The following is a 15,431-nucleotide window of genomic DNA, read 5'->3' on the forward strand; positions in this document are numbered from 1 at the left end:
CTCCAGCCGGCTTCTCCTAACAGGGGCTGCGCTGTCTGTTATCTACTGTACGCAGTACACTTACTATTAAGATAAGTACCTCATACAACCCCACTTCAGATAAACCAAACTATCCCTTTAACCCCTTTTAGCTCACCGAGCAGTCCAGACATGAAATCTTTGTTACAGACACTAAAAGAGATCCTGAACATGGAAACAACCGGAAATATCAGGCAATATTTGTAGTAAATGTACAGTATGATGCAGGACTTAAATACTTCTAGATTTGAAGGAATGGTGCGACTATAAAAATACTAAATATGTAGTTCAAATATTTTTTACTGTAAAGACAAAAATATATATTGATGTATAAAACTGTCACACAGCGTGTGTAAGATAACTTTCCCAACATTTTAACTATTTAAAGGAGAACAAAGGTGAGTATATAAGGATGATATATGAATTAACCTTTATTTGCAGGGTTTATATTTCAGATTATATCCTATCATAGTATAGGGGCCGAACAATTATTCGAAATTTTATTGAAATCGCAATATGGCCCACTGCAATTTTCACAGGAGGTGCAATATCAGTTAGATGTGTGTTAAAATACTATTTTAGTTTAAACAAAGTGCTGCAGAGATGTTCTGGCCTACACATCATACACAGACAGAAGTATCAAATATTGTTTGGTACAGATCCCTGCAAAAATCACACCATGATAATTTCAATGTTTCAATGAAAATGAGAATAATGATGTAAAACGTATTATTATTAATATCGAAAAACATTGAAAGTCAAAATAATCCAAATTAGATTTTTTTTTAAATTGTTCAGCCCTTAAATTCAGTTTAGATGAAGTTAAACTGTAAGTGCACATTGTTCATTATTTCTCCTCATTTAAATTTCTACTTTTCATCACTTCTCCCTGTCCTCCTTTTTCACCTCTCCATTGTTCCTCATCTTCATCTCCTTTCCTCGTCTTCCCCACCTTCTCCTTCAGTCCAGAGAGGCTTGGTCCTCACGTCAATCGCTCGATAACCCCCTGTCATTTATTCATGACGTCCTAATCACCAATAGTGTGATCAATGCGCTGCCTGATCAATGCTGCTCATCAATAACGGCTGATCAATCCTGCCTGATGCTGCATAGGAAACTGCGAGACAGACTCTGGGGGGTAAACAAAGTCCTCGATGTGAGAGAGCTCGATGTGGGGTGAGAGATTGGACAATAAAGCTGATAAAAGAATGAAAATGTGCTCGACAAATCTTCTCTGTGTGAATTAAAGTTTGCTGTTGTGTTTTATCAGCTGTGACTGACATGATAGACGTTCAGATGGGGATAGAGACGCAGAGTAGAGAATAATAACAACAATATGCAAAAAGATAATAACCGCAGCTTTATTTCACTCAGGAGCCGCTGAGTGACAAAACACAACAATGTTCTTTGGCTAAATGAGACGAGAGAGAAACCCAGAGATGGAGACAGACATGATTGTGAGATTAATATAAAGATCGTCTGCTGTCGTCATTTAGTTTCACTGTAAACAAATAATGTAAAGTGCAGTTTTTTAACCCATGCTACATTTAGGAAAACTGAGTGCTCATAAAATAAAGGTTAAAGTTCACACAATTGGATGTTAGCTAATAAGTTAATAGATCATTATTGCCATCACTGATGCAGAGATGGTTTATATTTGATTGCTTGACATGTGTCAATTTTATATACCAGACTAATGAAATACAATCTTTTATTTTATTACATAATGCCAACGAAGATCATGTCTAAATGAAAGCTTCAACATAGAACATTTGACTTTGATACTGTGTCCTTATAGACGTGTCAGTTATATCAAGAGGAAGTTGTGAACGTCAGCTTTTAAGTCAGCGTGGTAGAGGAGTCCTTAAAGTGCTCATGTGATTACACCTGTTCCAGATGTTATCGGATCATTCAGTGCACCGTTATCAGCTGTTATTGTGACGACAGGTAGTCCCGAAGAACATGTACGCAGCGACAGTTGGAACGTTACCCGACCTTTATCGTCACGGTAACAATAATAAACCAAGGTTTACTCCTGGTAGCTGTCACAGTTTGGTTTAAGTTATGAAACCAATATAACTTGGTTAGATTTGGAAACAAGATAGTGGTTTTGGTTGACAGCTGTACTTCAAGGAGGCCATAAAAAAGGGACGTTAAGTCACACATTGTGTAACCTCCATCCGTCAAAACAGCTTCATCCATCCTCTTCTTCTTCCATCCACCACAAACACAACCTTACATGGACTTTGTCATTATTTCTACCAGGCTACCTGACTGCCCAGTACACTTTGCTCTTTCATAATCACTAAGTCCACTTAGGTAAATATGGTAAATGGTAAATGGACTGTACTTATATAGCGCTTTTCTAGTCTTCTAACCACTCAAAGCGCTTTTACAGTTCATGTCACATTCAACCATTCACATTCATTCGCACACTGATTGGCCTAAGTGCCAATGTCCAATCAGTATCTATGCACATTGTCCAAGGACGCTTCAACATGTAGCAGTCAGGCTTCGAACCCCAAACCTTCTGATTGAGAGACGGCCGATGCCCCCAAATATTGGTCGTTACACGTTACCAATTGATGATAACAGCTACTCAGCCACTGGGACGTGGAGGATAGGCCCCTAATACCTCTTATCTATGCCCTGATGCCAAATGATGAGCAGTCAGTGTTTGCATTGCAGAGTCTTGCTGACAAGTGCTGCTAACCAACCTTGGAAGTCGTGTTTTTAACTGTGATTCAGTTGCTCTAGCAAGTAGTTAGGTACTTATTCTTCCACCGTAGGGGTTTCCTGTTACTCTGTATGCCTCTGTGCTTCAGATTGATTCTATCCAGCACAAAACACTGAAGGAATCCTGGGCCCTGGCTTGAGTTGGCACAGTCATCACGACATTTCACCCAGCTAGCAAAAACACTGATTAGCCAAGATTAGCGAGCACAGAGAGTTAACTGCTTTGGATTTATTTCCAGTACGCCTACACAACCAGCCAAATGCATGCATCACCTTTAAATGTGAACTAATGTGTCCTTGATTTAAAGCTGTAAGCTCTTATACCACTTTTTCATTGGGCAATTGATTAATATGCATCTTGCTACAGATCAGTAAATCTGGTTAGTTTCCGCTCCCAAGTGTAATGTAAGTTCAATATGGCCTCCAAAGTCCACGGGAGATTATTACTCTTAAGTTAAATGGACCTGAAAGTGCTTGTACTTTACACTGCTGAGTGTGTGGATGTGTTTGTGTGTGTGTATAAGAGAGCGAGTGTCAGCTCTTATGGCTGTGCTCCAAAGCTTAGAGTTCAGGTTGTAATCCATTTTCTCCATTTCATCTGCACAAATGGCCCCGCAACACCTTATATCTTCTACCTTAGACACACTCGCAGCCGTCTGACGTTCGGTGCCAGAAAAAATGAAGTGCCGAACAATTCACATCTTAGTTGTGATGTTTTTATTAATGTCTTTAACCTCCTTTTATCCACTGAACGTTTGCTGAGCGTGCGGTATGTCCCTGCGTCACATTCATACATTAACATACATTTACACCTGGTGACTGCCCAGTGTAACCACAGTCTCCTTTGGTTATCCCACCGAGACACTCCGGAGTAGAGTAGGTGAAATTCAATACGACTTCCCAGAATTTGCACGTTGGATATTTTCCACTCTAAAAAGCTGCACTCTGCCCCCTTACCTTTTTAACACCGCACTCTCCCCTCACTTCCTGCCAAAGCTATAAAGTCGTATCAATCAAATTTGACGGTAAAATTGTCTCTTCCCCCGTTAAAATGTTTTTCGCTAAATTGCTTTGACCTACAAAGTGAATCATTTAACTTTTTTTTCTTGCCAAAATCAGGAGTGACTCAGGCTCATCCGTTTCTTCCCCCTGCTTTTTGCAGTTTTACAGCACCTCCTCCTGCTTCTCTTCTCTTTTCTCCTCATCCTTCTCTCTTCCTCCTTCAGTGTCTGCCTTTCCCTCTTCCTCCCCCTTACATTTCCTCCTCCTCCCTTCATCTGTCATCACGTCTTCACCCGCATTCCTCCGAGCTAACAATTTTACAATCCCTTCCTCATTCCTCTTCTTCTTGTTTCTCTTATCCCATCATTTGTCTGTCACTCTTCTGTCCGACCCTCTTGGTCTTTTTCGATTGATCTTTCTCCTCGGTTCTTCCCTCCATTTTTCACCATCCAAGTGTCCTCCAACAAGCCCCCCTCTCTTAAATTCTCCCCTCTTTTTACCCTCTCCATCCCTCCCTCCATTAGACAAGGTGACTCCTGCAGTAAAAGGCTCCAGCCCTCCATTATACCACGGAGTAGAAAAAAAACGTCATGACATTCTGTCCCTGGTGGACACAGCATTGATTTTCTCGTATGTCTCTCTCTCCCTCCCTCACTTTGTCTCACTTTCTCCTCCGTCCCTCTTCGCCTCTCTCAATCTCGCCCTTTCTGTCTCGCGTCTCTCGCTCTCTCTCGCTCGGTTGTTCCCTTTCAAGTTGCCCAGTGGCTAGTATTGTATCGTACACTTCTTTCACACACGCACACACACACACACACACACATATAGTGTAGGACCCTCTCGACCCGGCTATCAGATTGACTGCTTTGCTGAAAGTGCCAAGAAGCTGGCAAATACGATTACTGTAAGCTTCTGCTAACCTAAGGAGACAGGTATATGCCATACATCTGAGGCTAGGTGTTTGTGTGTGTATGTGTGTTCTCGTCTTTGTGCTGACTGCAGGTCCTGTCATCCCCCTAAACTCAGCCTGTCAGTCAAACTGTAGATGATAAAGGTAAATGTAGAGTAGAAAGGATAGAACGTAATGTGCCAAAATTCCTGTTTTCTTATGTTTACTGTACGTTATGTTCTGGATGCTTATCTTATTGTATCTAATCGTATCAAATCCGATTTTTCTATATAACCTAATCTTGTCTCATCATGTCTGGAGTTGTGTCGACGGGCCTTGCCAGGGAAGTCATCACATTAACAGCACCGGTGAATGTCCGACAACGGGCTCTCTCTGGCATCTAAGTCCTCTGCTGTCTTTGCTGCTCCTGAGCTCGTAACAAAGAAGTGCCTGATCCCTTCAGTTAAAGTAGGACATAGAACCAGCCCAAAAAGTTAGCAGTGTCAGGCGGGATCACCGGTCGCACGATTGGGCTGGCAATTCGGCAAGTCTCCTAAATGCCGGATGGGCCGGGCCACCTATTCTGTCCCGATACCACCAACAGCAAGAGGGGGAAAAATATTGGACTATAAATGACCTGCCCGCTGCCCATCAGGGGCGGCTGTGGCTCAGTGGTCGTCTTACAATCGATACCATTTATAATGGCTGCCACTTGCAACCACAGTTGAAGAGAAGTGTCAAAAAGCTAGTTTCAGTTAGTTTATCAATTGAGGTCAGCAAACGACAACTGGGCTGCACAAGAACACAATAGCTGTGTCCCAATCCAGCGGCTGCAGCCTTCAAAGGCCGTATTGAAGGCTGATTGCATCACAAAAGCACGTCGAAGGCTGTCCCAGTTCGAAGGCGCCTTCAGATGCGGCCGACAAATACGTCCTTCATCGGGTGCATCCTTTGCGGCCCATCGTAACCCAAGATGCACTGTGCGCTAATTCCAACAAAATGGCGGACTTTTAAACGGCCGAGGAATACACTTATAATATATAAGAGGTTAGGCGATTATAGTTATGCTTGCTAGTTAGCCCGCTAGCTACCTGTTGCTAGGCGATAGGAGCTGCGTTTGGTGACGCAAGGGTAGACCAGACCATCTCATTTCAGTTCGGCGTTAACGATCTATGCAGTCTATGAATGGAGCATCCTCGGTGGACCGCCTCCTTTGAAGGCTGCAGCCCGTGGATTGGGACACAGCTAATTTAACTGAACATCTCACTTGTAAAGCAATGATCTGTTTGGTCTGCAGGGCTTCAGTTTTCAGGAGTAGCACCAGTGTTGCCAAACAGGGTTAATCATATAGGCCTCCACATAACCCTAACCTTACACTTTATATAAACATATTTATATTTATGTATCTCTGTGGAAATGATTGGTTTGGTTCCAGCCAAAACACAAGCTAAATTAATCTGTAATTGGAAGGAAATAATTGTTTTGGAACATCTCTCGTAGCTCATCAACAACATAAAGCCAGCTCTCAGTCTACAGAAAACTGACTGACCTTTTGCTCCACCATCTCCACCATAAGACCAAAAAAAAAATAATAAATGTCAGTCAGCGGTATGGCAAACACAGTTAAATGAAGTGTTTGAATATTTATGAAAACAGTTGCTGCCAAAGTCAAGCTACTGCCTTTTTAACATGGATGAGTTTAAACTTTTGCACAAGGACAACTCTCAGTTACCTAGTTACCTCGCTCTAGATGTTCACTTCTGAGAGCCTCACACTTGCCTGCCTTGACACTTATTCAGCGTCTGCATCTCTGTGACCAACAACTGCTCGCACTCCAGCTGATGAGCTCCGTGCTAATGAAGCAACACCTTTAATTGAATAGGATTGTGTTCCTTTGTTCATGCTGTTTCTAAGATATAAAGGTAGGCTCAAAAAATTAGCTGTCTAAATGCAACTTTCTCACAGCTTAGCAGCTATAGCTGGAGTTTAATTAGCCGTGTGCAAGTGTTCATTAACATTTACCCCCCTGCGTTGTTGGCTGACTTCATTAAAGAACAACTAACAACATTGTTTCACATGTTTCAGTGACCTTGCGTAAATTCGAGGTGTCAAAACTCATTCAGTTCAATTCCGTCTTTTATTCCTCCCTCAGGGTGCGGACGAGTGAGGCAGGCTGGTTTGAAGACATAACAATAAAAATCACGACAAAGAATTAATTCAAACACATTAATGCAATGTAATGTGGCTAAATGTATTCAGATAAATATAAACATCAAATAAAAACAGATCATAAAAAGGAGTGAGCGATTGTTAACAAAATAAGAGCGCTGGCATTTCCTCAATTGCAAACATTTACCGCCTTATTTTGATAGTCCTTTAAAAGTACTTTACTTTTTACATACCGTCGATGCATCATCATATGTTGAGATTCTGTAACAATGCTATTTAAACCTGTTTTATTAGGACATACATGAAAATATACTGTCATATCCAGTAGTGAGCTACTGTGAGTCTGCCTGTAGAGACCAGGGACCGAGCAGCAGGCATAAATGTGTTTAACCACAGTTACTGCATGTGTGTACAGTCGTCTTCACGCTTAAATCACAACACATGTGAGTCACTCATGCTGGAAGGCATATAGCCGCGGCTGGATTACAGAGAAGCATGGAGGCATCAGATAAGGTACAGCTGTTTCATATGCCCTCACATTACACCTCAGTGCCCACACAGACACGCTCTTTATCTTCTGCAGCCATCGCGTCCTCATATCGTACCTTGTTTTCCATCTGCCTGCCTCCTCGCTCTCGTACACACTTTTTTTTATTGTAGGAAAATTTAATTCATTTCTCCCGCCGGGTCCACCCATGCTCAGCATCTCCTCGCTGGAGCTGTGGTACCTTCAGGTGTTTGGAAAGAATGGGGTGAAATTGTAATATGTAATTCTTCACACTGTATCTGTGTAAACAACAAAAGATCCACCCTATGGCTTTACTTCTTTACCTTTCTCCTTCCTGTCATCCTCTCCTTTCTCTTCTGCCTCGTAAAACGCCTCCACACTTCACGCTTCCCTACCCACAATGCAGTGCAGGGTGGCCGTTTGTTTGAATTATGACTACAGCGCCTTAGAGAGAGGTGAGAACATTGTGTCGGCTGCGTGCACACACACACACACACAGAAGTTTCTGACCTGCTTTCTGTCATTGCAGATGTTTGCCTTCAGTTGTTTTTATGTTTACCACAATTCTAACAATGGACAACTAAAGCTGGACGTATATCTAGTGAGAGACGGTTTGAAAGTACACCGAAAGAGATTAATAATGCTCCTCCTATGATTGCACGACGTCGATAAATGAAGGCGACACCAGGACAGACAATTCACATACATTCACCACATCATTTTGTCCTCGTCTAAGCATGTTCAGCCTTGCGTTGATGTCAGGACACAATCAGAAACTGTTTACTCAGAGTCCCATCATTCTTTGCACTACACCCCCACCCCACCCCCACGCTGTTCCTTAAATGGCAGGATGTGGCTAATTCATTAAGGTTGTGACCAGCAGAGACAGGAGGCAGAAAATGTCAATAGCTCTGTCTGAGTTGTAGCATCCTTAGCTCGACAAACATCCCGCTAACAGCTCCATATTTCATCCCAGCGATCGGGTTTGTGGTTCTGCTTTGATGTTAAATTTACTTAAACTAAAACACAAAGTGTAGTTTCAGAAAACAACTTCTGCAGGCTCGAATTGACCTTTAACATCAGACAAATCTGTTTCCATCTCTTTCCTCTGTTTTTTCTTCTGCAAACAGGGTTATAAAACTCATAAATCCTCTTTGAGTTTATATTCCGTTTGTCTAATTTGATTTGCAAAACAGACTTGAATTGAAAGCCACTTGATGTCCCTGACAGCACGAATTAATCTGGAACACCGTCCAAAGAGTTGGACTTATTATCATGTGAACAACATGACATGGCCTCCCTCCTCATGTACCCTTCAATATCTCTAAAAGCATTTGCAAGTCAAAGCCTGTCAATGAAAAAGGACTGTATGTTTTTAAAGTTCAAAAACATAACCCTGTAGAGCAGCGCAAAGTTTGGAGATTCAAGACAGATTGAAGTTATTTGTCTTGCAGAATCATCCAGCATCACATCGAGTAGTTTGAGTTTCACTGGTGGACAATGGTAGGTGTCTTCATCATGGAAATCTTACACAAAGCTCTCACAAGAGGACCAAACAGGTAGTTCGTCAGTGCCATACAAAGCATCCATGATACAAAAAGTACATATGAGCCTTCTTTGATCAGTTCACCTCACTGGCTAAGCTTTCGTTAACATTTAGGGAACTAATTCTCCTTGGCTCGGGTAAATGCATGTTTGTAGTCAAAAGGAACCAACATTTAGTTTTATTATTTTTTACATCCGGACTTTACTCCAAATGTCCAGTTCATTTGGACAGGTGAGAACGCGCGTTTAAACTCTGGTGCGGACCAATCCACCTGTCAGAAAAGACGTGACTCAGTCTGTTTCCAAAGAGCCACGCTCCGGTTCGATTCAGGTGTGAACATAATCAGACTTAAAGTAGGACCTAATGTAGGAAGCAAACCAAAAAACTGCTTTGTGGGCTGTTAACGGATTGACACTTGCAGAGACGGCCAGGCAGCAAGATGAGCAGAGGACTGTCGAAAGACACAAGAACACGGAGGTGTTCAAACAAACACATTCCAACTTTGGAACAATGTTGGTTAGAAGTGAAACAGACTTGAGCCCGATCAGACAGAACGTGTTTTAGCAGCAGGTGACTTTTTTGTCATTGTTTTCAATGAGAGGGAAGCTTTTTGGGCGCTGCTTTTGCGTTGCAGAGCACCTTGTGTTTCTGAGGAAACGCTCTGAGCGCCTCGAGTTCAAAAAACTTCAACTCAAAGCAGAAAAGCGCCCGACATCATGGGCCTTTTTTCTGATTGTCCAGTCGGATGAAAGGAGAGGCGGGCCTTCTGTCAGTTTACAATATAACGGTTAGGTTAATGACAGCTATGATTCGGTGGTTGCCTTAACAACAGTAGAAAAAAAAGGCGCAGCGAGCTGTTCTGTTTTTAACAATCAGAAAGCAGTTTCCTCGCGCATCTAGATTTCTGGTCTGCTGGTAAAAGCTGCCATGTGAACACAAATCAATCAATGGTCTTAAGGTGTGAAAGCACCCTAAGGTGTATTTGTGTAAGGAAAAAGCTGTTACCGTTTCAGGTTACCTGTATAATAATTGTCATACTCTGAATATAATTATTTATTATGGAACAGCAGCATGGTCCTACGACAGCATGGCTTACAACAACAGTACAGCAGTATCCCATAATACCATGGGAGGCCCTTACTACGGGAGTCACAGTGGGCCAAAATACACAACACTCAGGTCTATGCAAAATGAACTATGGTTAAGGTACGGCAAGCGTTGTGGTTGAATGACTTGAACCACAGTAACTGCAGGACGTGCACTTTAGTCTCCTGTATGACAGTCTGTGACAGACATTTGCTCCATTATGCTTTTGTGAATTCTTTATCCAACACATGCAGACACATGGGAAACTTCCAGTCATGAAACGTGCTGTTTACATCAAGTTCCCAGTCTGATGAAGGTTTATTTGCTGATATGCTTTTGGAAGGAAACTGAGTGAGTCCTCTTCTCGTCCTGTGTCCTTTCATTAATTACTCAGTCAGTACTGGATGCTCACTGATGGATTCATGAAGCTACAGGGTCACTGTGTGTGTGTGTGTGTGTGTGTGTGTGTGCCTCCCTCTGCTCCAGATGGTAGCAGAGGGAAGCATTGAATCAGTTTGCCAATAGGCCTTATGATAGACATGATTAAACACACTAACTAATTATATGGAAGGAAATTAAATTGTGGTCCCCCTTCTATCCCCTGTAACAAACACTTATGATCTGAACACTTCAAAACCGCACACACGCAAGAACTACAGCGCGACATGATGGTACCAATACAGACGCACACACTCACACAAAGTACACCCTCATTCCAGACTGATAGCAATCATGTCACTGCTAATCAGGCTGCTTGGTGAACAAAGCTGTCAGAGGAATCCAATCATATCACAGAAGATGGAATCGTTTACTGTGCATGACGATGGGAGATGAAGTTCATGGCCGCCAATATGAATCCACCAGTTATTCTTAATTCTAGGTAGAGTACTGATGTGAGGTCTCTCCAGAGTCAGGATTATATGTTTTTAAAATTCAAAACAGTCCTGTGGGGTTGACGCCATCAGATGTCTGACAGTCTTTAACACTTCTACAGAGTTTCACTGGTGGACGATGACAAACGAACACTTGTAGGTCTTCAACTTCAAATTGTGTATTTTATCTTTATGGACACATCTTACAGGAAGTTCTCACAAACCAACAACATAAGTAGTTTGGCCAGTGTCTTCCAAAAAAGTCCCATATGACCATTACAAAAATGAAATGTGTGAGCATTTTCTGATTGAACGACCTCTGACGTTTTGCTTCATTTTAGGGCAACCTTTTGGCCGTGGTTTATAGAAACTAGGGGTGGGACAAAATATCAATACAGCAATATATAAAACATTATTTATGCACTGGTGCCAAATATCAATATTTTAATTTACAAATATACCAGATTTCCCTGCCATCGCCGCATCACTACTTCATGACTCCTCGCGGTGGTGCTTAAGACATTAAAGTTATAAACGTGAAGATCTCAGTTTTGTTCTCTTTGGCGCCACCCATGGCGATAAACAGTAATTGCAGGATCACACTTCCCAGATATCCAGACAGTGTTGCATGTGTGACGTCCACGGTTGGATCCGGTTGTAACTCTTGATTTTCCTCGCTGACGGTCGCTTTCCTTTTTAGACTGTTTGCTTCATCTGAGCGTCGAGTTTGTTTCTTTTTCTTTGGATTTTCACTTCTTCTTGAAGTTGTATCTGTAGTCATCGATCTCTTCTTTGTTTGTTCAGCCATAGTAGATTACTGTTTACTCACAACACTTGCAGAGAGCAGAAAAGCAGCCGCTTAGCTCCGCCTCCCCTCTCTGGCAGACCAACCACTGCTGGGTGATGGAAAACGCGTCACTAACTGGGCGCCGCTTGTGATTTTTTCCGCAAAAGTCGCACCAGACACCCAGTCTGTAATACTGCAAATGCAAAGGCTTTCATCAGTGGGCCATAGACTCAATCACCATTGTGTTACCTCATTCTGCGATAGATAGATTTATTTAAATGAAAATCTTCGAGGTTATTACTATAATCCAAATTCCTAATCTGTTTTACAGTATACTTCTGTGACACCAAATTGCAGTGAAAAAATACATGAATCCTGCTCTTCACCTTTTTCGGATCATTTTGTGTTCTTCACTTAATCAGATATCGTGATGTATCATTATATGATTGTCTTGCAATTTATCAATTATCGCAGAATCGCTGTATCGTGATATTATCGTCATCGTGGGCCGCGTATCGTATCGTGAGTTACCCCGCGATTCCCACCTCTAATAGACACCAACATTGATTGTCGTTAGATGACAGAATGCAAACTTCAGACACCTACCCGTTACGTCTACCTCTGCTGCTTAGAGAAGGTAGCCATTATTTTGTCAGCTACAAATAGTCATTTGTCAGGAACACATGAACATAGGTTATAATATTTAGCATTAGTAGCACCATTGCTGTTGTTTCTCTATTACCAAGATAATGTTCACTGACATTATTTTAACAACCACTGCCAACAAGAGCGCACATTTACTCAACATAAACTGGTTAAGGTAAGGCAAAAGCTGCCATTAAAGTCATTGTTAGTGTTAGGGAACGTTCATAAACAATCATTGCAGGACGTGAACTTCAGTCTTTTGCATGAACGTCCGAGACTATGACCCCTTTCTGCCTTCAACATAAAGGCTGCTCTGCTTCCATCATCAGCGACGATTGTAATCGTACATGTGCAGTATAAAAGTGTTATCATTAAATAGTTGACTGTGCCACTTGGCTGCATAAAATAATGTTTGCTCAACCTTATCCTTACACTTCAGATCCAGTGTCGCCAAAAGAGCAATAGTGCTTTCATAACCACAGTCAACTCTGGCAGTGCCATGCGTCTCCATATGGCTGATCCGGCTGCGTGCCAGTTTGCCTTACTAAAAAAAACATGACTTTTAATTACATGAAACACAAACATGGCAGTGCCATATGGTCGTATGATCCCTGGACTCACTTTATTTTAGAGTCAAGTCATTAAACAGATGCTCACACCCACAGCTCACGGACAACAAGTCGCAAAGAAGAAAAAACTCATCCCTATTAGACTTTTCTTTTGTAACATAATAACACCAATCGTGACCATTTTATCAAGTGCAGCACGGCGAGGGCTGTAAATAAGTTCTCCCTAAATCACCTCTATGATGTAATTGCATTGCATCAAATCAGATCAAAACATCTCATCAGGCTCTGGGAGCCTTTAGAGGCTGAAAATAATCATGTTCCTGGCCAAAGCCGGCCTGTGGGCACAGAGTGGTTGGGTATTTACTGTCTTCAGTCCCGACTGAACTCACGCCACCTGTTTACCACCAGCAGTTGGTCAATATCAGGTGGAAATATATGAAAAATTAGCTTGCTATGCTGCCTTCTATTGGCCTGTTGTGGACTCAAGAAATTTCAAAATAAGAGCTGGTCAAAAAAGACTTTTGAAATACAGCTGCATATTTAGGCGCATGTGTGATGTACCACAGTAAATAAAGTTTCCACATACTCTGAGGACTTCCACAGCCCTCCCATTGTTCTCCGGCTCTCACGCAAACATGCACATATAAAAACAAACCAAAGAATAAGTCGCTCCAGAAGCCCTGATGTAATTTCTGCCGCTCTACAGAGGCAGCCCCGGCTCCTGCTTTGGAGACCTCCGTACTCGCAGTTTTAAAAAAGCTGACATGACTGATCTAACAGCTGCAGCAAACACAGAGAAGAAGAAGAAGAAGAAGAAGAAGAGGAGATTTTAAAAGGTTGATAAAAGAAAAAAGAGGGAGAAGAAATGGATTAGCGAAGGATAGATGGGGTGCGAGAAGAGGAAAGGTGAAGGGGAATCAGAGATGAGAGGGCACTAGAGGGAGGGAAAAAATGGATTATGAATGGAGGGAGAGGGGCAGAACATGAAAAATGGAGAGGATGGATGCTTGGAAACAAGGGGAGGAAAAAGACAGCAAAGGGATTAGGGACGGAGGGATGTAGTGGAGGAGAGATGAGATGGGGAAGGGGACAAGGAGGAGAAGATTAAGGTGGAGTGATATGCTTTTATCTTCGAGTGTCTGGGGAGCAGACAGTAAGTAGCTGCGTTTTGTGTCTGTTGTGTGTTTGGTTACATATTTTCCTTCTTGTGTCTGTGTGTGTGTGTCCACCTGTTTGAGTGTGTGTGTGTCTGTGTGTGTGTAACAGTCTAATACCACTCATCCCTCCTGGTTGAGTTAAAAAAGAAACAAGAGGGGACGCCTAAATGTTTGCCCTTTTGTATCCTTCCACCTGCATCCATCCATCTGCTCCGCCGCAGAAGAAGAGGGAAAAGGCGGGAGGAGAGGAGGGATGGATGGGAGGGAGTAAAGGAAGGAAGGATGGAGGGAGGGAGGAAGGGAGGAGAGGAAGTTCCAGGGTTGTTGGGTTCATGGATGGAGGGATGGATGGACGGTGGAGGAGAAGGGGGGGTTGAATACCTAAAAGCCAAGCAAATTAAAGTAAAAGCAAAGGATAGATGACGGTGGGGTACAGGGTGCATCTGGGAGGACCGTTGCACGAGCCAGCGAGGAGGGGGAGGGCGAGAGACGAAGAGTTGGGTGGTAGAGAGAGAGAGAGAGAGAAAGGAAGAAGAACGGGAAAGAGAGGCAGAGTCGTGACTGTAGCTTGATTTACGGAGGCTTTCCTTTTAATGAAATTGTTTCAGTGACAGAGCCGGTAAAAGGCCCTTAATGGATTGGCTGGCCTAATGTAATGAAATTACTCCCTCTTTCACTACAGAGGGAGGAGAAAAAAGAATAAAAGAGGACATGGGGGGGAGGGGAGGAGGAGGAGGAGGAGGAAAAGGAGGATGGGAGAGGAGAAAATGCAATTAATATTTACAGAACAGACAAGCAGGGTGGGCTTTAGTAGCTTTCGGCTCGCTCGCTCTCTTCTGTGCTGCGTCTACCTCTCTCGTCCCTCTCTCTCCCGGTGGCCAGTGTGCGCCGGGCGTTCGGCAGGGGAGGGAGGTGATAGGCTGACGCCAGGCAGGCCACTTCAGTGCACTGGTCTCCTCTCCGGCGCTCTCCTTTTCCTCTCCTCCTCTCCTCAGGGCCGGTCACATCAGCAGCGAGGTGAGAGACTTAACCTGAGCTTGTGTGCTAGCGTCTCGACTGGGTATCCCTGGAGTGTATGTGTGTGTGTGTGTGTGTGTGTGTTTGAGGGTGAGTGGGGCTGGGAGAGAGAGTTAGCACCGGTGTCTTCCACCTGCTACCTTCAGCCCACTATCACCTCACTATCACCCACACACACACACTCATTCACGGAACCTGCCTTGTGTTAGTCCCTCCCCCAGCTGAGCGGACCGTGCATACTTGCGCCTGACTCTCTCCTATCTCTCTCTCATCTGTGTGTGTGTGTGTGTTCGTCTGTGTGTGTGTGCTCGGTGCAGGCAACTGGACAGCAACCACATCAGCTGCATCGAAGATGGAGCTTTCCGAGCGCTGCGCGATCTGGAGATTCTGTAAGTAGAGAAAAAACCCCGGTCCTTTCACTCCGGCTGCTCCA

General features: G+C 43.2%; 1 protein-coding gene across 1 annotated transcript in view; it reads left to right on the forward strand.

The window, feature by feature from the left end:
• Window positions 1–15,431, forward strand: part of slit3 (slit homolog 3 (Drosophila)) — a 295,699-nt gene that overhangs the window by 161,631 nt on the left and 118,637 nt on the right. Inside the window, exon 6 of the mRNA XM_069669598.1 lies at window positions 15,316–15,387. Coding sequence (XP_069525699.1) covers window positions 15,316–15,387 — 72 coding nt within the window. The remainder of the gene's footprint in view (window positions 1–15,315; window positions 15,388–15,431) is intronic.

Source organism: Semicossyphus pulcher, unplaced genomic scaffold, assembly GCF_022749685.1.
Source record: "Semicossyphus pulcher isolate SPU_LCO1_2020_fin unplaced genomic scaffold, fSemPul1.0.p SCAF_2, whole genome shotgun sequence".
Classification (NCBI taxonomy): Eukaryota; Metazoa; Chordata; class Actinopteri; order Labriformes; family Labridae; genus Semicossyphus; species Semicossyphus pulcher.